The sequence below is a fragment of the Mercenaria mercenaria genome, chromosome 5 (genome assembly GCF_021730395.1).
Source record: "Mercenaria mercenaria strain notata chromosome 5, MADL_Memer_1, whole genome shotgun sequence".
NCBI lineage: Eukaryota > Metazoa > Mollusca > Bivalvia > Venerida > Veneridae > Mercenaria > Mercenaria mercenaria.
Genome location: NC_069365.1, coordinates 54533409 through 54557137, shown reverse-complemented (window position 1 = coordinate 54557137; position 23729 = coordinate 54533409). Strand labels below are relative to the sequence as shown.

Sequence of the window (23729 nt, the reverse complement as noted above, 5' to 3'; positions counted from 1 at the left end):
AACAGAGATAGAGTGGAAGGAAAGAGATACCGTTACTTTTGTTTAGAAAGTGCTTACAAAGAGGAATTTATGGCAAAGATATTTATTTTCAAGGACTCCAACGACTGATACCAATCTGTATTGTTTTGTATTGTATTGCTTATTGTCAAGAGACAATCGTTTATATATATGAAAAAACAAGCGTTAGCACGGTGCACTTATTTTATCAAAGTTTGAATAGCTGATAGATACAGTAACCAAAACATAATTACAATCATTAAATATTGTATTGACTCTTATTGAGATATTTATTATCTGACTTGTCGTTAAATAATCTGTATGTATTTTACAGGACCTCTATTATTATGACATAACTTTGGATAAGTTCGTGTATGTAAGTTACTCTATATAATTTTTAAGACAAAACATTTTCAAAAATTTGTTGAATGTGTTTTGATATTTATATGCATTGTAGTTCATGAATACCAAGTTGAAAATTAATAATGGAACCATTTCTATGCCCTTATTGCAAGCCACTCGATTTCTGTAACAATAAATGTTTAATGGGGAATAAAATTATGCTCTTTTAGTTTTGGAATGTGGCCTTCCTTGACCACCATGTCTTTTCATATGCAGTACTTTGTAGCAAACCAAATACTGTGTGTTAGCTTACATATGCAAAATGGAAATAAAGACAGTGAACTTATTTCTCTTTTTTCTTTAAGTTAGAATCTGTAGGATATTGATAAATGTTTGGACAAGGTAGAGCGCTATTATTTTCGCACAAAAAATATTAATTGCTGACTTTGAATGTACACAATAAATCGTATGTAATTCAACAATAACTTTCTTGTTTGAGTTTTTTTTTCAGTTTTATTTTAGTGAGCAATCCTTTGTGTTTGTGTGAAGCTGATCCGTTAAAGAAAGTGTACGAGGCTGTCCCATTTAAGAAAGAGTATGAGGACTCACCTTAAAGAAAGACTATGGGGCTGTTCCTTTAAAGAAAGAGAACGATGCTATTTCGCTATAGAAAGTGTATGAGGCTGTTCCCTTAAAGAAAGAGTATGAGGATGATCCCTTTAAGAAAGAGTGTAAGATTGTTCCTTTAATAAAATGAGTACGAGACTGTTCCCATAAAAGAGGAGCATGAAGCTTTTCCCTTAAAGAAAGTGTATTAGGCTGTTCCCTTAAAGAAAGAGTATGAGGCTGTTCCGTTAAAGAAAATAGTATGAGGCTATTCTCTTAGAGAAAGAGTATGTGATTGTTCCGTTAAAGAAAGAGTAAGAGGCTGTTTTGTTAAAGAAAGTGTATGTGTTTGTTTCTTTAAAGAAACAGTATGAGCTGTTCCATTTTAGAAAGATTATAAGACGGTTCCTTTTAAGAAAGATCGAGTATAAGACTGTTCCCTTAAAGAAAGAGTAAGAGGCCGTTCCCTTAATGAAAGAGTATTAGGCTGTTCCCTTAAATAAAGAGTTTTACTTTTCAGATTATATTTACTTCACAACGATGTTAAGTGCTGTGCGGCGGCCGTAAAATGTCGCCCCGACTTCATCTCAGTGTTGTTATATTTTCTGGTCCTTCGGGATCATTAATTTCAACTCATTTAGATTTGAAGATTGAATACTGCTTCAGCCGGTGCTAGGGGGTGTGGGCAGTGTTGCATTTTCCATTACTGCTCATGAACAGACTCAATCAAACCGAGTCTGCAATTTTGACTGTTTGCCTTGTTCTCGGTGCTTCCGAGGGATCTTCTTTTCAGATTATACTTAGTCTGTTTCGTTAAAGAACGAGTATGCGGCTGTTCCCTTAAATAAAGAGTATGAGCTGTTTCGTTAAAGAAAGAGTATAAGGCTGGTCCTTTAAATACAATACAATACAATACAATACAGTTTATTCGTACTAAAAGGCATCGGGCCCAAAATACATTTAACATGGCAAGTTTTATCGTACAGAGTAGTATTGTGGGATATTTGTTTCCGTTAACAAACCTTGTTATAAAATAATTATATCATTAAGCAACGTGTTTAAATTGTAATATACATATAATCCAGTCTTACTACAGTTAAATCATAAATATTTATGGGGGACTAAATTTCATGGATTTCGTGGTTGAGTCAATTCACGAAATTTAATCCCAACGAACAATTTAATTCCCATTCGTTTTGTGTTCAAAAGTTGAAATCCACGAATTCATATCCGCACGAAATTGCCGTTTAGACCAAAACCAAGAAATTTCATGCCCATGAAATTAAATGATTTCACAGTATGTGCTAGTCTCTATGTAATCTTCAAGTAAACTAATTGTGTACATATTTAAATAAAATGCCGTTAAAATGGTGTCATATACTACTGGTATAATTTACAAATATGTTGAAACAGTTCACTAAATAAAAACGACATAAAGCATATATACAAGTACAGTGCCAACATATTGAAATTCAACTATCATTGTTTAGTCATTAACTTTTGACTTTCGTGTATGAAATGCTTTTATCAAAAACTTTGAAAGCAGAAAAATAATATCTTTATCAGTGTCATTATATTCATTAACAACAGATTATTTATGACAACTAACCAGTTCTTGATAAACACCGAGACACCACCTGACCCTCGATGACCTTTTGTTCTAGAACGCGTACTGTCATAGCTTTTATAGCCTGGAATAAATTCGTTAAAATCGTCAAATAATATTTGTCATGTTTCACATACACTTACCACGTCGAACTGTTTGCAATAATTTAGGAATTCCTCCTGGTCCCAGTATTTTCTTAGATCTCGGATATTTATTGAACATATTTCAATCACGGTATTGTATTTTGGGTGTCAGCTCACCCCTATTTTTTACAAGGGACAACAGTTTTCCTCTCTTTGTCGAAATCATATTTTTGACCATCTACTATAAGATAGTCATCCTTAAAGTAGACATGTCTCTCTTCTTTGCGACATTGTTGAAAGAAGGGGAAAAGGTCCCTACGAGCTTTCGAACTCCGTTCCGGTAGATCTTCCCCAATTCGAAACTGTAAAAATCCGATTTGCCACCCTTGCGCTTCTCACGAAATGCACCCAGGATTTTCTCTTTAACTTTCAAATTTGAACATTTGACTAACATTGTTTTAGGGGAAGTTTTTCCCGGGAGCCTATATACATTCTCAAAAGAAATTTCAGTCTGAGAAAGCCTTTGTAATTTTATCCGTAACTTTCTCTTCTAATTCTATCGATTTTTCGTTTAAAGTTTCAGGAATATTGAAAACTTTAAGATTTTTTATTTTACTCTGTTTTTCGAGGCATTCTTGTATTGTTTGTCAATGTAGTTTCAACTTCACACAGCTTTAATGATAACGCGTTTACTTCATTTTGTAATTTTGCGTTCTGAGCTTTTGATACTTTATTATCCTTTTCAGTCCTTTCATTGAATTCTGCATCATTTTTCTAACATCGTCTCTAATTTCTGTAACAGTATAAACACTACCGATTATTTATGTGGACCATTAAGTAAATGTCCAAGCTTACTTTTGAAAACAAAACACATAACACTTGAGTAACCACGAGTAATCAAGTCTTACCTTGAATTTGGTTTTCTCAGCTAGCACGATGCTCGGTGATACGACAGGACTATGATAGACTGAAATCTGGAAGGAAAACTTATTATTTTAACATGTGGTAGAAGTATTGCAAAACAAAGTTCCCTGTTAGCAATCTATAACAGGAGATGCCTCTTGAAATTCATGATAATTTACATTTTAGTTCTGAATAAGTTTCACTATATAAAAAATGTTGTAACAGTAATGTGATTGTTTCGAGCCAGTTAAAAGTCCCTCTAAAGATTTCTTGCAGTGTATTTATTTCTCTTCACTTTTAGACGTGAACATATAACATTGAAATATGAATGAGACCCAGTTACTGTAGCAGATGTCTCTTTAATTTTGAAATATTTAGTTTTACTAGTAATAAAGTTTTGCCTTGAATTGGGGTTTCTCTGCTAGCAGCTAGCTTCACGGTAATGTAGGGCTGACTGTATGGTAGCCTGAAATTTGAAAGGAAACTTATTATTTGAATTACACATATACTTTGGATCGGTGTTAATAGAAGTAAAAATAATTATACCATTAGATATGTAGGTTCAACCTTAATCAGACCAGCTTTGGCTTTGCACTAAAAATCGGTCCGGTCATGAAATATTCTGACATAAGTTAAATAAATGACCAATGCTGCTCAAATGGCAGTTTCAATCAGAAAATAGTCTTATTCAACGACACAATTTGTGGTTGCTCTCGGCCAAAGCACTCTGAGAATGCTCAGAACCATAGCAAAGTTGTGTTTTTCCAGAAACGAGTCTAGCATTTACTTTCATATTTTCCTTTGGGTCAAAACCGAGATATAATAAGGAAATTATGTGCAATTCAAGTTGCTAGTGGCTTTTTCATTTTTTGTAAATAAATCTCAGCAATTCCCTTTATATTTCCGGCTGTCGAGGGTGTATCTTTGTTTGGAACAGGGTTAGTCTTTGGTTTGTGAAAATCCACCGAGTATTAAAATAAACGACAATAATGTTACCTGAATCGAGCCACTTTTTGTTCGATTTTACTCGCAGTCTTAGATAATAAGTCAGGTGGTTTTGCCACCACGGTTTAAGAAGGAGAATGTGACTGTTCCGTTGGCGAAAGAGAATGAGACTTTCCGTTAGAGACAGTTTATTAGACTGAACCATTAAAGAAAGAGAATGAGACTGTTACGTTAAAGAAAGAGAAAGAGACTGGCCAATCTAATACCACAGTCACACATACGGCGCGGATAGCTAAGTCTAGCCACAGATAGAAACGTTGTAATCCGTATCGATCTGTACCTGAGCCGTACCTTAAAGTAGTATCAATCCGTACCAATCCGTACGGCTCAGGTACGGATCGATACGGATTACTTCGTTTCTATCCGTGATTAGACGTAGCTATCCGCGCCGTATGTGTGACTGGGGTATAAAGAAAGATAATGAGACTGTTCCGTAAGTGAAAGTGAATAATACTGACCCGTTAAGAAAGAGAACGGGACTGTGCCGTAAGAGAAAGAGAAAAAGACTGACCCATTATAGAGAGAGAATGAGACTGTTCCGTTAGTGAAAGTGTATTTGACTGACACAATAAAGAAAGAGAACGAGACTGTTCCGTTAGAGAAAGAGAAAGAGACTGACCCATTAAAGAAAGTGAATTAGACTGTTTCGTCAGAGAACATGTATTAGACTGACCCATTAAAGAAAGAGAATTAGACTGTTCCGTTAGAGAAAGAGACTGACCCATTAAAGAAAGAGAATGAACCTGTTCTGTTAGAGAAAGAGAATGAGACTCTTCCGTTAAAGACAGAGAATTAGACTGAACCGTTAGAGACAGAGAAGACCCGTTAAAGAAAAAGGATGAGACTGTTCCGGTAAAGAAAGAGTATGAGACGTTTCTGTTTAAGGAAGAGAATAAGACTTTTCTGTTAAAGAAATAGTGCCAAAAAGTAGGACGATAAAATTAGATGTATTTTTTCTTCTAGACGAAGAAGAGACTGAGGAAAGAAAAGAAATGTTTAATTACGAGAATAACGTTTCTTTTGTGAACTGAAATGTTTATGTCTAATGAAAAGCAATCTTAGTGGTAAATGCAGCCTACGTTCGAAAGGAAAGACTACACGCAAGAAACTCTTCCTGCGAAAAGATATTACAATATCAAACATTAAAGGGATAAAATGTACTTTAGAACAGTGCATCTGTCATACATCTTATTTATCTGTAAATTATCGTATTCATGTTGCGATGCATATTACGAGCTTGAAGGTTTAATAAATATGGAGATTTTCAAACTACCTGAAACAAAAGGCAAGTTTTAAAACAGCTTGTAGCGTCGGAATTCACCTATTTTCAATCTATCTTGGTTGCGCAACCGAGATAGACAAATGGAGGTAATGATGATTTTATAAACTTGCATTTCTTATTAATCATTAAGTTGACAACGTATGTAATTGTCAATGCACCTCTAATATAATAAAGCTAATATTCCTATTATTCCTTAGGCAAAATATATTATTTTGATTTACACTAATGCTAAGTTAACGCAATCTTGGCAGGACAACAAGGTTAGGAAAATCAAATTCTAAAGATAATTCCGGTGTATTAAAAACTCAGTGAATACGAATAAGTGTAAATGATCAGCTGGTTAAGTTTTGAGCAAATCCATTAGTTGACCAAAATCTGAGTAACCACCTTTAAAGACAATGCGCAGTTAAATGAAGAAAAAATGCTCAATGGAACATATTTTCTTGTTTCTTTTACAATCCTCGTTCTTTATCTTTAACAGCTCCCCTTGTCTCTCTCGATGTTAAAATGAATATTAATCATGATGACACTAAATACGATAGCAGAAGTAAGAGAAACGGTTGTGATAAAAAAAAAAGTGAGAACTTAAAGACAAAGTACTGGGAGAATGTTAAAAAATGATAACTTTATCAGTTTTATTAACAAACACGTCTTTGGTATAGCACTGTTTAGTGCGTGGCATAGAGCGCAACGTTAGTTAAACTTGATATTCATCCTGAATCCATACGTGCAGTGTAGTCCCTTTATCAGAATTTTTGTTATCCGTGAAGTTAATACATTTTATTACGAGCTTGTTTATACCAGTCGATAGTTATTATTGGTTTAAACAACCTAGCTCTTTGTTACAGCTTTTTAAAAATCTTTTTTATCATTCATTTAGGCCTATACATGAATTTGTCAGAAGTTGTAGGCTGTAAAAGGAATGCATTTTGATGATGGGAAAGTAGTTATTACATGCAGATGATGTAGTTTTGATAGCTATCTCAGAGAAATATCTTCATTGTTTGTTAAACATATATGAGAATGGACCAAGTGCTGCAGTAGTATTTTAATTTCGGTTTGTTTAACGTCACACCTGACAGCATTTATTTACATCTGATCAAAAGAAATTAAAAACCAGTAGTAAAACTGAGAACAAAACAACTAAATAGTTGAACTTCATTATCTATCTACAAAAATTAAGAAAATAAATCTTCAGTCTGATTCCATTTTCTGACCTATAATTATTTTACTATTAAATGATATTTTCTTTATGGAACATATTTTCGTGTTCCTTTTACAATCCTCCTTCTTTATCTTGAACAGCTCGTCTTATCTCGCTCAATGTTAAAATGAATATTAATCATGATGACACTTATATAATAGTTGTCTTGGACTAAGTCAGAAACTAAAATGCCAACATGTACTATTATCGTTATATCAAATCAAATTTCAGTTTTACCCAAATCAACCCTATATTGTTTTGTAAGTACGACACCTGACAGCATTTATTTACATCTGACCAAAAGAAATTAAAAACCAGTAGTAAAACTGTGAACAAAACAACTAAATAGTTGAACTTCATTATCTATCTACAAAAATTAAGAAAATAAATCTTCAGTCTGATTCCATTATCTGACCTATAATTATTTTACTATTAAATGATATTTTCTTTATGATTTACCTTTGCTATTTAATTCTACTTGATAATGCAGAATGCAGCCAAACAATAAGTGTCTCTAAAATATTGAATTTATTGACATGAAAGGTTTATACGCATTAAATAAGTGTACAAATATAACTTATTGATCAAGGTTATTGACAGACTGATAACAAAATTTGGTGCGCACTTTTTGTAATAATGTCCTTGTGCATGATCTCTTTAATTAAATGATATTCAAGATATGCCGCCATTTAAGTTTGAAACGATATAAACTATCGATATGCACTGTTAAAGATTTGAAGAAATAGAAACAAATTCAGATAGTGGAAAGTTTGATATTTTAACATTTGTCTTCTTCGGTAATGTAATATGGTAGATACATTCCGCAACTTACGAACATTAAGTAACCAAAACTTAATTTTCTGCTTTTAGTTTTCATTTTATGCCAGGAAAACACAATTAAGATTATGTGGTAACTTTCCGCTTTGAGAAGAAATCCACAAGTGATCATAGGCATTAACTTTGGAACGGGGGAACACGTTGATAAACTAGCTTCATTGCTACCTGACGTATTTTGGATCATGTGTTTTGTCATTCAGTAAAATGTTTATATAGAATTTACATCTTATACGAATAAGAATATGAAAATACACTATCATATAAGCTGCATGTTATCGAAGGTCATTTCAAGTGTGATTCATTAAGACAAGAGAACTGTTTTTATGTAAACAGAGAAATGTAGCGTACTTATCTTATCCTGGGTCTAAAGATTACCTTTCGAACCAGATTTAACCAAAACCTTACTAGACTTACTAGAAGAGTTAAATTTATGTCGGAATATAAATATTAAGTAAGTATACATTTAGTCAATAATCCCTCACTAAAACTAAAGAGTTTGTAGGGGTAAGCGCTATATTTGTAATTACTTCGTCTAGTCCGCCGTTCCATCCGTCCGTCCGTCAGTCCTTCCCGAGCAATTTAAGACTATAGGTTTATCTTCGCAAAGAGGAGTCTAATGTAACTTGATACACAAAATAAAGTAAAGAGCTCAATCATTTTAATTCTTTTTGAATAGTTTTATAATTAACTGCCTTTTGTTCTTACTTTTTCACATTTTGAAAATTTAAGACAATAAATTTGGATCCGCTCATGGGAACTACTCGATGTAATTTGATAAATGAAAGAAGACAAGATGACAATAAGGGATAGTGAAAAGAATAAAAATATAACATTCAGTAACTTTTTAAATAATCAAGGTATTTACGTGGTTTATTGTCCCGTTTACTACGAATCAGAGTTCAAATGCGCAAGAATTGGACCATGAAGCGTGTTAGAAAAATGTTCTAAAATAGCACTTTTTTTGCAGCAATAGATTTATCAAATGAGATAGTTCGTTCAGTTTTTGAAACCAGCTTTTAGTATGGATACGAATCAGCTTTAGTGACAGCCCTATAATAATGTTATTAAAAATCTGTGTTGCACATTTCTTTGCTTCTTTCGTCAGAACCGTTTTCAGTATTACTTTGTTCACTTTCATTTGTTCTCCTCTATTCCATATTATTACTAACAAATTATTTATTCTAAAATTGTATTTGATAGACTGTGTGTGAAAGGTAAGGTAAGCTACAAAATTGTTAAATATAGGCAATGCGAAAGAAAAGAGAATTGAGAGTATTGAGATGCTATTATGGAGCTTAGATCCAACTTGAAGCTAAAACACTACGTTTCAATTTATCTAAATAACTGACACGGATTTATAACAATAGTGTTTGAACAGAACACAGCATGGATAATCTTTTAGAAAAAGATTTATCTAATAGATTAAGTAGTAATGCAAACATATAAAAAAGATAAAAATTCAACAGGAACAGCCACGTTCAAAAGACGTAGCACCCAATAAAACAAACCCATTATTTGGGTATTTATTGATATGTGTATAATAGATATGTACTTAAAAATACATGGTCACGATAAGATAAGTATACGAGGACAAAACAAACACTTACATGAAGGTAATGGTGTATAATCATTCAGTACTTCAGGGACATTATTATCATTCAAAAATACACATCCTAAAATATACTTTATGTACTTTTATCGCATTTATATAATTGGTTAAATTCGGTAGATGTCTTCTCTATACTTGATAAAATTTTTGAAAAAAGCCTATAACCTTGACTCCTTTCTCCTCCGAAAGCAACACGGATTCATCGCAAGGGTTAAAATTCTGGTTTGCTGAAAACCCATGTTTCTGATTAGATATCTGTCTGTGTCTTAGAAATGCCCAACGTTACTGTTGGTGTCTTCCGCCACCATACAAACTAAACAGTAAGCATTTGTTGACGCAATTTCCTCTTTCCGAAACAAAATTATTTTAAGTAACATGATAGAGGCATAATGGGGCTCAAGTAAACGAGCAAACTTAAACAATCGAAATGCTAAGAAGTGTTTTCTTAAGAATTTTGTTCACTTCTAAAGAAAACAGTTCCTAGACTTTCAGGGTGCTTGGCCTGTTATTTTCATTGGTGAAAATGGCTTATTATTATACCAGATTTATATAGCGCCCTTTTCATGATCAATTTCATGTTTAAAGGCGCTTTACATAGTTCAAATGCAGCCACACAGGGCGCATAATTCATCCTCTACTAGAACAGACACAGAGCGATCTGACCAGAGGGACAGAGTGAGACAAATTCCCCACGACAGAGAGATCAGAAATCAGATACAGGCTTGTCCGGCTAACTTAGCCTAGCTCATTGCGAATAGACAGCCTGGTTCTTTAACGTGCCCAGTGTATAGCACTGATACACGCAAGGAGTGCCTGGGTCCCTGACCAGTACACCTCTAGTTGGGTGGGAAACACTGAAAAGCGTTTCTGAAAATTCCAGAGTAGCTGCCGGGGTTCGAACACCTAACCTCAGGATTGGAAGGCCAGTGTGCAAACCACTGAGCTATCCGTCCACCAGGAAAGAGTTCTGTTTTGGAGTGAATACGACAGTGCCAAAAGACAGAGTTAAGTACTTCAGCCTGGTCGTCATTTGAGAATAGCAAGTTACCGTATGTTTAAGAAAGAGAATGAGGCTGATCCGTTAAATAAAGTGTATGAGACGGGTCCGCTAAAGAAAGGGAAAGAGATTGTTACGTTAAAGAAAGAGTATGAGACTGAATCGTTAAATAAAGAGTATGAGACTGCTCCCTTAGGGAAACAATATGAGGCTGTTTTTTTAAAGAAAGAGTATGAGGCTGTTTTGTTAAAGAAGGAGTATGAGGCTGTTTTGTTAAAGAAAGAGTATGAGACTGAATCGTTAAATAAAGATTACGAGACGGATCCTTAAAGAAAGAGTACGAGACTGCTCCGTTAAAGAAAGAGTATGAGACTGCTCCCTTAGGGAAACAATATGAGGCTGTTTTGTTAAAGAAAGAGTATGAGGCTGTTTTGTTAAAGAAGGAGTATGAGGCTGTTTTGTTAAAGAAAGAGTATGAGACTGAATCGTTAAATAAAGATTACGAGACGGATCCTTAAAGAAAGAGTACGAGACTGCTCATTTAAAGAAAGAGTATGAGACTGCTTCCTTAGGGAAACAGTATGAGGCTGATTTGTTAAAGAAAGAGTATGGGGCTGTTTTGTTAAAGAAAGAGTATGAGGCTGATCCGTTAAAGAAAAAAGAATGAGACTGTTCCGTTAAAGAAAAAATAAAAGACGGATCCGTTAAAGAAAGAGTATGAGATTGGTCCATGGAAGAAAGAGTATGAGACTGTTCCGTTCAAAAATGAGTTTGAGAGTGAACCGTCAAAGAAGGAGTTTGAGACTGCTCCTTCAAAGAAAGAGTATAAGGCTGTCTCGTTAAAGAAAGAGTATGAGGCTGTTTCGTAAAAGAAAGAGTATGAGACTGTCCCGCTAAAGAAAGAGTATGAGACAGTTCCGTTACAGAAAGAGAATGACACTATTCTGTTTAACAAAGAGTATGCAACTGTTTTCTTAAAGAAAGAGTATGAGACTGTTTCGTTAAAGAAAGAGTATGAGGTTGTTTCCTTAAAGAAAGAGTATGAGGCTGTTGCTTTCAACAAAGAGTATGCGACTGTTTCCTTATTGAAAGAGTATAAGGCGATTTCCTTAAAGAAATAATATGAGACTGTTTCCTTAAAGAAAGTATGAGACGGATCCGTAAAAGAAAGAGTATGAGGCTGTTTCCTTAAAGAAAGAGTACGAAGCTGTTTCGTTAAAGAAAGAGTATGAGACTGTTACGTTAAAGAAAGAGTATGAGGCAGTTCTGTTAAAGACGAGTATGAGGCTGTTCCGTTGAAGAAAGAGTATGAGGCTGATCCGTTAAAAGGAGTATACGATTGTTCTGTTAAGGAAAGAGTATGAGGCTGATCTGTTACAGAAGAAGTATGACACTGTTTCGTTAAAGAAAGAGTATGAGGCTGATTTCGTTAAAAAGAGGATGAGGCTGTTCCCTTAAAGAAAGAGTATGAAGGCAATCCGTTAAAGAAAGTGTATGAGGGTGATCCGTTAAAGAAAGGGTATGAGACTGTTCCGTTAAAGAAAGAGTATGAGTCTTATTCCTTTAAGAAACGGTATGAGGCTGTTCCCATTAAGAAAGAGTATAAAACTGTTCCTTCAAAGAAAGAGTATGAGACTGTTCCGTTAGAGAAAGAGTATGAAGCTGTTTACTTAAATAAAGAGTATGAGGCTGTTTCGTTAAAGAAAGAGTATCAGGCTGAATCCGTCAAAGAAATGAATTGAGGCTGTTACGTTTAAGCAAAAGACTGAGGCTGTTCCCTTAAAGAAAGATTATAAGGCTTTTTCATTAATGAAAGAGTATGAGGCTGTTCCCTTAAAGAAAGAGTATAAGACCGAACCTTAAAGAACGAGTACAAGACTGTTCCGTTAAAGAAAGAGAATGAGATTGTTCCCTTAAAGAAAGATTGTGGGGCAGTTTCGTTAAAGAAAGAGTATGAGGCTGATCCGTTAACGAATGAGAAGGTGATTGTTCCGTTTAAGAATGAGTATGAGATTGTTCCCTTAAAGAAAGATTATGAGACTGTTCCATTCTAAAACGAGTTTGAGAGTGAACCGTCAAAAAGGAATTTGAGACTGTTCCTTCAAAGAAAGAGTATGAGACTGTTTCGTTAAAGAAAGAGTAGTATGAGGCTATTCCTTTAAAAAAAGAGTATGAGGCTTTTACCTTGAAGAAAGAGTATGAGGCTGTTCCCTCAAAGATAAAATGTGAAGCTGTTCCATTAAAAAAATTGTATGAAGCTTATCCCTTAAAGAAAGAGTATGAGGCTGATCCGTTTAAAAACGAGTATTAGGCTGTTCCGTTAAAGAAAGTTTATGAAACAGATCCCTTAAAGAAAGTGTATGAGGCTGATCCGTTAAAATAATGCATGAGGCTGATCCGTTAAAGAAAGAGAATGAGATTGTTCCCTTAAAGAAAGATTGTTTGGCTGTTTTGCTTGTTTACCTGTATGTTTCGTTAAAGAAAAAGATGTATGAGGCTGTTCCTTTAAAGAAAAGGTATGAGGCTGTTACCTTGAAGAAAGATTATGAGGCTGTTCCGTTAAAGAAAGAGAATGAGATTGTTCTCTTAAAGAAAGATTGTGGGGCTGTTTCGTTAAAGAAAGAGTATGAGGCTGATACGTTAACGAATGAGAAGGTGATTGTTCCGTTTAAGAAAGTGTATGAGATTGTTCCGCGAAAGAAAGAGATTGAGACTGTTCCGTTCAAAAATGAGTTTGAGAGTGAACCGTCAAAGAAGGAGTTTGAGACTGTTCTTTCAAAGAAAGAGTATGAGACTGTTTCGTTAAAGAAAAAGATGTATGAGGCTGTTCCGTTCAAGTAAGAGTATGAGGTTGTTACCCTGAAGAAAGAGTATGACGCTGTTACCTTAAAGATAAAATGTGAAGCTGTTCCCTTAAAAAATCGTATGAAGCTGATCCGTTTAAGAAAGAGTATGAGGCTGTTCCGCTAGAGAAAGTGTTTGAAGCTGATCCCTTAAAATACGAGTATGAGACTGATCCGTTAAAGAAAGAGTATGAGGCTGAATCCGTTAAAGAAGTGAATTGAGGCTGTTCCATTTAAGAAAGAGAATGAGGCTGTTCCCTTAAAGAAAGATTATAAGGCTTTCTCGTTAATGAAAGAGTATGAGGCTGTAAGAGACAGAACCTTAAAGAACGAGTACGAGACTATTCCGTTAAAGAAAGAGAATGAGATTGTTCCTCTAAAGAAAGATTGTGGGGCTGTTTCGTTAAAGAAAGAGTATGAGGCTGATCCGTTAAAGAATGAGAAGGTGACTGTTCCGTTTAAGAAAGAGCATGAGAATGTTCCGTGATAGAAAGAGTATTAGACTGTTCCGTTCAAAAATGAGTTTGAGACTGAACCCTAAAAGAATGAGTTTGAGACTGTTCCAAGACTGTTTCAAGAAAGACTATTAGGCTGTTCCTTTAAAGAAAGAATATGAGACTGTTACATTGAAGAAAGAGTAGGAGGCTGTTCCCTTAATGTTAAGATATGAAGCTGTTCCCTTAAAAATCGTATGAAGCTGATCGCTTAAAGAATGAGTATCAGGCTGATCCGTTTAAAAAAGTGTCTGAGGCTGTTCCATTAAAGAATATGTATGAAGCTGATCCTTCAAAGAAAGGATATGATACTGTTTCGTTAAATAAAGAGTATGAAGCTGTTCCCTTAATGAAAGAGTATGAGACTGATAGGTTAAAGAAAGAGTATCAGGCTGATCCGTTAAAAGAGAGTATGAGATTGTTCTGTTAAAGAAAGAGTATCAGGCTGATCCGTTAAAGAACAAGTATGAGTCTAATTTCGTTAAAAAAGAGTATGAGGCTGTTCCCTTAAAGAAAGAGTATCAGGGCAATAGGTTAAAGAAAGAGTATGAGGGTGATCCGTTAAAGAAAGAGTATAAGGATGTTCCCTTTAAGAAAGAGTATAAACCTGTTCTTTCAAAGAAAGAGGATAAGACTGTTCCATTAAAGAAAGATTATAAGGTTGTCCCCTTAAACAAAGAGTATGAGAATGTTTACTTAAATAAAGAGCATAGGTCTGTTTCGTTAAAAAAAGAGTATGAGGTTGATCCGTTAAAGAAACGAATTGAGACTGTTCCATTTAAGAAAGAGAATGAGGCTGTTCCCTTAAAAAAAGATTATAAGGCTGTTTCGTTAATAAAAAGAGTATGATATTGTTCCTTTAAAGAAAGAGTATAAGACTGTCCCCTTAAAGAAAGTGTATGAAGCTGTTCCCTTAATGAAAGAGTATGAGATTGTTTCGTTAAAGAAAGAGGATGACACTGCCCCGTTAAAGAAAGAGTATAAGACTGTTCCGTTGAAGAAAGAGTATGTGGCTAACACTTAAAGAAGAGTATGAGGCTGTTTTGTTAAATAAACTGTATGAGGCTGTTCCCTTCAAGAAAGAGTGTGAGGCTGATCCCTTAAAGAAAGTGTACGAGTCTGTCCCATCTAAGAAAGAGTATGAGGATGTGCCTTAAAGAAAGGGTATGAGGATGTTCCTTTAAAGAAAGAGGATGATGCTGTTTCGTTAAAGAAATACTATGAAGCTGTTCCCTTAAAGAAATAGTATGAGGCTAATCCTTTTAAGAAAGAGTATAAAACTGTTCCTTCAAAGAAAGAGAATGAGACTGTTCCCTTAAAGAAAGAGTATGAGGCTTTTTCCCTTAAAGAAAGAGTACGATAATGGTCCGTTAAAGGAAGTGTATGAGGCTGTTTCGTTTAAGAAAGAGTATGCAGCTGTTTCGTTAAAGAAATAGTATGAGTCTCTGTTCCCTTCAAGAAAGAGTATGAGGCTGTTTCATTAAAGAAAAGGTATGAGACTGTTCCATTAGAAAACGAGTATGAGGCTGTTTCTTTATAGAAACAGAATGTGACTGTTCCTTAGAGAAAGAGAATGAGACTGTTCCGTTAGAGAAAGAGTATGAGACTGACCCATTAAAGAAAGAGAATGAGACTCTTCCGTTAGAGAAAGAGAAAGAGACTGACCCATTTAGGAAAGAGAATGAACCTGTTCCATTAGAGAAAGAGAATGAGTTTGTTCCGTTAAAGAAAGACTGTTCCGTTAGAGATAGAGTATGAGACTGACCCTTTTAAGAAAAAGGATGAGACTGTTCCGGTTAAGAAAGAGTATGAGACGTTTCTGTTAAAGGAAAGGAATGAGACTTTTCTGTTAAAGAAATAGTGCCAAAAAGTAGGACGATAAAACTAGATGTATTTTTTCTCCTCGACGAAGAAGAGACTGATGGAAGAAAGAAATGTTTAAATATGAGAAGAACTTTTCTTTTGGGAACTGAAATGTTTATATCTAATGAAAAGCAATCTTAGTGGACAAAAATTGTTATAAATGCGTCCAAAGTTCGAAAGAAGAAGACTATACGCAAGAAACTCTTTGTGCGAGATGATATTACAATATCAAACATTAAAGGGGTCAAATGTACTTTAGAACAGTGCATCTGTCAAACATTTTATTTATCTGTAAAATATCGTATTCATGTTGCGATGCATATTACGAGCGTGAAGGAATAACAAAGTGATATTAAACCTTCGCAAATTGATTCAATTCGGTATATTAGATTCTCCATTTATCCAGATTATCCATTAAATATACATGTATATGACATGTTTTAGCCGGTATATTTCTGATATAATACTATCGAGTATTATATAGCTTATTGTGTGTGACCATTGTTATTAAACCTTTAGGAAATATAATATTTTGAATGGTTTTTATACTTGCAAAGTCTGTTGAATTAAGTTATCTATAATAATGCTTATTTCTTTTTTCATAATGACGCTGATATCTTCTCAATAAAGCCTTTTCTCTCTAGGATCAAAATCAGAGATACGAAATATTGTTAATTTTGTTCAGAAAATGGTATTTAATAGGATCTTATGGCAGAGATGTTAATTTTCAAGGACTTTAACGACTGACGACAGTCTATATTGTATTGTATTGTATTGTATTGCTTATTGTATAGAGACAGTCGTTTATATGAAAAAAGTTTAGCACAGCGCATTTATTTTATCAAAGTTTGAACAGCTCATAGATAAGTAACCAAAACATAATGTTTGAACAGCTCATAGATAGAGTAACCAAAACATAATTACAATCATTAAATTAAATATTGTATTGACTCTTATTGAAGTGTTTATTAACTAACTTGTCGTTAAATTATCTGTATGCACTTTTACGGGACCTCTATCGTAATGACATAATTTTGGATATTATCGTGCGTGTAAGTTACTCTATATAATGTACTTTGTTTTATTTGTATAAGCATTCTGACATTTCCATTTCATTTCACAGTATTCATGTTGAGCAGATTGTTGTTTCTTCAGCTTTATATTTACAAAGAATCAATTACAACTAATATGCAAAAGCAGAACAGACATTTTATTATATCTTTAACATTTATATTTTATCGTTATCATCGTTATATAAAAAATCGAACGTAGATATGAAAGAAACTTTGCAAGCGATAAGCAATATTTGCATACGCCCTATTCTTTTCCATTGAAAATTTTGACGTTCATTTTGTATGAACAGCAAAAGGAAAGACAACGCTGCCTAGTGATAACGGGCCCCTGTTTTGACGACGTCCGCGTATAGTCAGAGAGAACTTCCTTGGATGACGTCACAGTTGTTCCGTCTGGTGAACAGAATTGCCGAGAAGCTGATTGTAATGTTAAATGCAACAAAGTGTGTGAAATTTATAATATAAGCATGTTTACAAATGGAAAGGAAAAATCATGTAAATATAAGAAATAAATTCAAATTTTTCGGAGTTCAGGCGAAAGCGGGATTCATGCATTTGTCGATCCTATTTTGTTGCATGAATACCAAAAAAAAATAATTTCTAAATTGAATTCAAACTGCTGGAAAGAATAATATCAGTTAATCTCAGTTTGAACAAAAGAATGATCTTTAGCATGTTACGTGCCTTTTATAGTATTTCGGAATATACTGATTTCTAAATAAAGGATTAATTGCACAGAGTAACACAAAGACATATTCATTTCCAAAGTCATTATATACAATAGAATAAATATTCGTATCAAGAATGTTTATCGATGAAACAACGGTGGTAACGTTACATTGAGTTTACTGAAAAATCACGAGAACGGTAAAATAATAGCGAATGAAAATGTTAGTTTAGGGAACGACAACAATGTCATTGAAAATACATTCAGACTGATTCAGTGAAGAATTCAGCTTTGAAACTATGCAACAAAGTCGCTTCGTTTAACAGTTCACGCGTGTCCGTTGTCTGTGTAAAACCAAGAAATGAAGTTCTGCAGGAAGATTGCTCTTCATTAAATAATACTAAAATGCAAACACAATATTTAATTGTGCTGTATATAAAAATAATTAATGCTGACGTATTTACGTGTCTTAAGTAGCTTATTGAATTAAAACAATTTTAACTGATAGTTACACTTGAAGGCGAAAGAAGACCGGAAAGTCTTATAAAAATATAATAAAGATAAATTTAATAGACATAATTCTTACAAGAACAAAATGGATACACAACATTTTATGAGAATGTTGGAGTTAATTGTACAGTCATATCCCAATTTATTGTGAATGCAAATATTCAAAATTTTGTTATTCTGGGAGATATCATGTTACATGTACCACTGGAAGTTCTGATACTTTTTAAAGAGGCGGACTTGCAAATTTGAAATATTTGCAAATTAAAATCATGCATACGTTAATAAAGCCTTAAAGACCTTAAATAGGATTATTGTTTTATTTAAATTTGTAGAACTTTTGTCGTATCATATCTTTTTAGTCACTTGTAAATAAATGGAAATATTACATTGTAGAAATTAACAAACACTTAATTTCAAACTGTCCCCAAAGAAAAAAATACAATAAAAATAATGTACTGATAGTAAAAACAGAAACAATGGATCATTTAACAATCGCTGTTCCAGAAAAAGCTGATTTCAAACTTCTAAAATATGTCAACATTTTTTCTCAAAAATTTCCGCACGCAAAACATCGTCCACCATTTGCAAAGATGTTGTGACGTATACGACAGGCGTTCAAAACCAACGACACTAGCCTCATGGATCGGAATCATGTTCACGATATATTAATAGAAAGGTCTATTTTTAAACCTTAAAAATTATCAAAAAAATCTTATATATATATATATATATATATATATATATATATATATATATATATATATATATATATATATATATATATATATATATATATATATATATTCTAATCCAGTTAATTAATATAAAATAATTTAACTCGACCGGTTTCATTCGTTTACGGAATCTTCAGGAGTAAAACTGTACTGTTGACGTTGGTAACGTCGCTTGGTAACGGCGTCGCCTCATTGTAATAAGGGACGTTACTCTTTTGAGTTGTTGTCATACATGTATATATATATTCAGATTTACCACGATTTAGAGGCGCAGGAATTAAATAGAACGTAATAAAATGGAACTTTCTGTAGCAATTTAATTCCAGATGTGATAATTCGTTTGAAACAAGTTTTTTTTTTAAAACAAATGTTTCGTATAGGTACGAATTACCCCTAGTGGTAACTCCGTAATAGTCTGTGTTTCACATTTCGTTTTCTTCTTAACCGGTATCAATATTATTTTGTTCACTTTTATTTGTTATTCTGCTATATAATATTATTACTAACAAATTGCAGAACTTTAGCAGACGCTTTAAAGATTACTGAATGTATTGCTTCTTCCATAATTAAAATCAGCGCCAATATATTCTTATATAGGCATACGAAATGCGAAAGAATAGAAAATAAAGAGTATCGCGATGCTTCCGGGGAATATAAATCCAAGCTTAAACATTATGTTTCAATCAACGATATCTAAATAACTGATATAGATTTTTTACAATAATGTAAACAAGAACACAACATAGATAACCTTTTTTAAAAAAATAGATGTATTTAGACGAAGTACTAAAGCAAACATTTAAAACAATGATAAAGATCCAACAGGAATAGGCACATTCAGAAGACGTAAACCCCCGTTAAACAAATCCTTCTCAACACGGTTTTTATTGATATGCATATAATAGATATAAATACAAAAACAAAACAAAGATGTGCTAAAGAGAGTAAACGAAAACAAAAAAGCACATTAATAAAGGAACACAATGGTGCATATTCAGTACTTCCAGGAGATAATTATCATTCAAAAATACAGTGCCTATAAAACGATACCTTATATACATTTTTCGCCTATTGTTTATGTTAGATAGTCTTCTTCTTTGTACTTACTTGATAATACTTTTGATACAGTCTTGAGCGTTGACTCCTTTGCCCAAAACCAATACCGAGTCCTGACAGGGATCAAAATTATGGCCAGTAGAAAGTCCATGTAAATGTCTAGATACCCGTCTGTGTCTTAGAAATGCCCAAAGTCGCAACTGGTGTCTTCCGCCACCATAAAAGCTAAATACATGTAGTAGATATTTGTTGACGCAATTCCTCTTTCCGAAACAAAATTATCTTTATGAAAATGATAGGCTCATGATGGGGCTCAAGTCAGCGAGAAAGCTTCATTAAAAAGAAATTTGTACATTGGCATTTCATTATCCTTCCAGGTACAAACAATCGAAATGCTAAGAAGTGTTTGTTTCAAGAATTTCGTTCACTTCAAAGAAAAACAGTTTCTGGACTTCCAGGGTGCCGGGCCTTTTATTTTCATAGGCGAAAATGGCGCAGGAAAGAGTTCTGTTTTAGAGGGAATACGACGGTGCTTACACACAGAGTTAAGTACTTCAGTCTCGTCGTCATTTGAGAATGACAAGTTATCGTATTTTATATGCATTTTTGAGACTGAACCGATGAAGAAAGAGAATGATGCTGGCTCGTTAAAGAAAGAAAATGACGCTGACCCGTTAAAGAAAAAAAAATGAGACTAATCCGCTAAAGAAAGAGACTGGCACTGACCCGTTAAAGAAAGAGTATGTAATATGCGGGGTAGTTGTTATTCCAAAATCTTGGGAAGATATGACTCTGAGATACAAATTTGCTATGTACTATCCTGAAAGGAATAAGCCCATGCAAAAACATCTTCTCTGTGTAAATACAAAAGATGGTCGCATACATGTACATGCCTTCAAGACACCGGGTTCGAAAGAAAACGTCGACTCTAAGCAAAAGTTCATCAAGGCTATCTTCGAAAATACACCAGATATCGATGAATGTATTGAGACATTTTTGCTATCTGAACTGGACCCCGCAAGGCCTATCGAGGAGACTGAAAATGAAGATGGCCCATTAGACTTATTAACAAACAGGATTGTATTTACCTTTCCTCTCCGTTCTATTGGTCCATTGCAATGGTCAGAAAGTGAGCGCATTAGACACGATAAACGAGAAGAAAACTATGCTGAAGCAGAAAGAAGATGTGAAATTATTAAAAGCTTCCTTATGGATGAGAACCAAACACGATTTGATAGAACCAAGGAGGGTCAAATATTCAAAGCATTAACAAAGTCTGAGGCATACAGTTTTGGGCTCAGTGATGACAGCAGTAACAGTGACAGGCAATTGCTTTTGAATGGCAGTACGTTCGCCCTGCTGAAAGCCCCTGAAGGCATTTTAGAGGCAAAAGCCTTTTCCATTCTAATGTCTGGTAAACAGTACAAAACAATCATTCTTGAAGAACCTGACAGAGGAATGCATCCTCAATTTATTGAAAGAATGGTACACTTGATTAAACAATATGAAAGCGAAAAACGTGTTATTCTAACAACGCACAATACGGCATTCATCTCACCATGGACTTTATCCGACTGTTTCGTTTTCAGGCAAAATTACAACGAGTGTTGTATAGTTTCTGGAAAGGCTATTGCTATGGACACCAAAAAGCCTAAAAAACAAAGAATCTTTATGAAAAAGTTAAGACTTCTCACATCTGATCATCTGTCAGATATATTATTTGCGAAGAAAGTCCTGTTTTGTGAAGGAGATTCAGATTTTCTATTCATAACTGAACTAAAACAGCAAATTCTTTCTGGGGATGCCAAAACAATATGTATTTTCAAAGGGGATACATTTGACTACATGAAACTTGAAGACAGTCTTGTTGAACTCACAATCGTAAAACTGAATGGCAAAGGAAATACTAAATTGTGTCAATCAGTTAGTAAGGAAATAAAACTGGATGCATTTTTTCTCCTCGACAAAGAGACGGGAGGAAAGGGAGAAAAGTTTGGAGATGACACGAATGTTTTCATTTGGAAATACGGTGATATAGAAGACATGGTAATTAAAATGTGCATGTCCAATGTCAAATTGAAAAGCGATCTTAGTGAGCAAAATGTTACTGTAAATCTTGACAAATTTCAAAAGAAGAAGGAATCAAACGAAAAACTGTTTCTGCGAGAAGATGTTTCAATAGCAAGCATAAGAACAGGGGTCAAGCTTATTTTAGAACAGTGCAAACCTGAAAGTGATCTGGTTTCTTTCATCAGATTCTTGTACTTGGGAAAAGCCTAACATTGCGCGTAAATTCATTTCATAACAAGTATGCTGTAAACTCGAAACAATTCTAGAGAGTATGCGACATGTTGTTATGTTCTTGTAATTAAACGTGATGCAAATAGCTCATGCTTAAAGTAGGTGTACTGAGAGTCATATTTATTAATGTTGTTGCCGTGTTGAGCAGTTTCGATGCCTGTTGTTGGCTCGAATAAACGAGTTGCAAAATACATAAAACTTGCCTTAACAATCGAAAGACTTACTGGAAAGAAACATACATGATGGCGATCAATTATTACAGCTCAAGTTAGTTTAAGAATATAGAACTGTGATAAGTATTTTGCATAACAGAGAAGAAATGAAGTGATGAGGTTAAAAACACAGACTAAGAGTAAAAATGATCGATAATGACAGAAATGATGGAGTGAGCTACAGATGATCAGAAGGCATATTTGATAGTATGCAAGATGTACTTAAAAATGCTTGATAAAAAATAAGAACACTATGAAACATTGAAGCTGGGAAGAAAACAGAATAATGCAAGACTCAATAATAAGAGAAAAATGTCTTATTCGAATCAAGATATAAGATTAAAAGCGATTTCAGTTAAGCAAGTGGTATAATTGCATTGTATCCCTAAAGTAAACGACTCGATTAAATATTGATATTAACGTTTCATATACTAATAGTTTATTTTCAATCATTGCATTGTATTAATGACATTGACAGCATGTTGGAAAAAAACGGATGGACATTTTAAATTTATATATCAAATTATTTGTTTCATTGTCTTAACCAGCTTTTATTAAGTAACCGCTTACATATGATGTAATATTTTTTTTTATCTTTCAGTTAATGTTTTTGTCCTTATTGGAATATGAATGTTGAGGTATATCCTATTTTGAATGTCAACACAGGTAATAACAGTTCATATTGTGTACGTGTCATACTCGTATAAGGACATTTTCAAGAACAGCCTTGCAATCCACTGCATTTATATCGAAGAATCACAAGAATATATTCAGTCATGTAGTTATAACATTTTCTCCACATTCTTTCCGCGCAGACACTTGCTGACATATCAAAGCTTCATGTATCGAATACCTTGAACGTTTTCCTAATCTACATGATGATTTTATTGGTTGATAATTATTAAAGGGGCATCAAGTGTTGTTCTTTACGCGGCCTACACAGTGCGTGTTTGACCAATGTATACAACCAGTGCTGAACGAATCACATTTTATTTGTAATAAAGTTGCACTTTAAGATTTTTCTTCTGGATACTTCCATATTACCATTTGCCTTATTTTATATGCCACTGTCAATTTAGCAATGTAAAAACAATGTGGGTACTTGTATTTCTCAAATTGTCCATGCAACCACTAGCGTTAGACCAGAAAAAATGCCACTGTACATGTTATACCCTACCCCTTGGTATACTACGAGGGTCCTTCAAAAAGTTCTGTCACTAATGAGTTTCCGTAGTTTTATCCCAGGTATTTTTAAAATGCTTCATTGTACTTGAAAGGTGAGTGTCAAATAGCTAACGATACCTCTTTATTTCGTGCAAATTGCTTTTCAAATGGCCGAGTTATTTCAAATTGAAATACATGCAGTCATATACTATGACCAAATTTACTTGTCAATTTTTAAGATGGACGAAAAGACTGAAATTCGTAGCTATATTAAATGACGCGCTAGGCTTAATATAGGTTCAAAGCAGATTTTTGATGTGGTATACATGGACCTCAGGCCA

The 23729-nt window shown here is 33.9% G+C and overlaps 1 protein-coding gene across 1 annotated transcript; it reads left to right on the top strand.

Moving 5' to 3' along the window:
* The first annotated feature begins 294 nt into the window (after window positions 1-294).
* LOC123558421 (retron Vc95 probable ATPase-like) lies at window positions 295-23239 on the top strand. Its single transcript, XM_053544615.1, has 3 exons — window positions 295-373; window positions 20089-20397; window positions 20429-23239. Exons 2-3 carry the CDS (start codon window positions 20104-20106, stop codon window positions 21989-21991), a joined length of 1857 nt encoding a protein of 618 aa, XP_053400590.1. The 5' UTR covers window positions 295-373; window positions 20089-20103; the 3' UTR covers window positions 21992-23239.
* The last annotated feature ends 490 nt before the right edge of the window (window positions 23240-23729 follow it).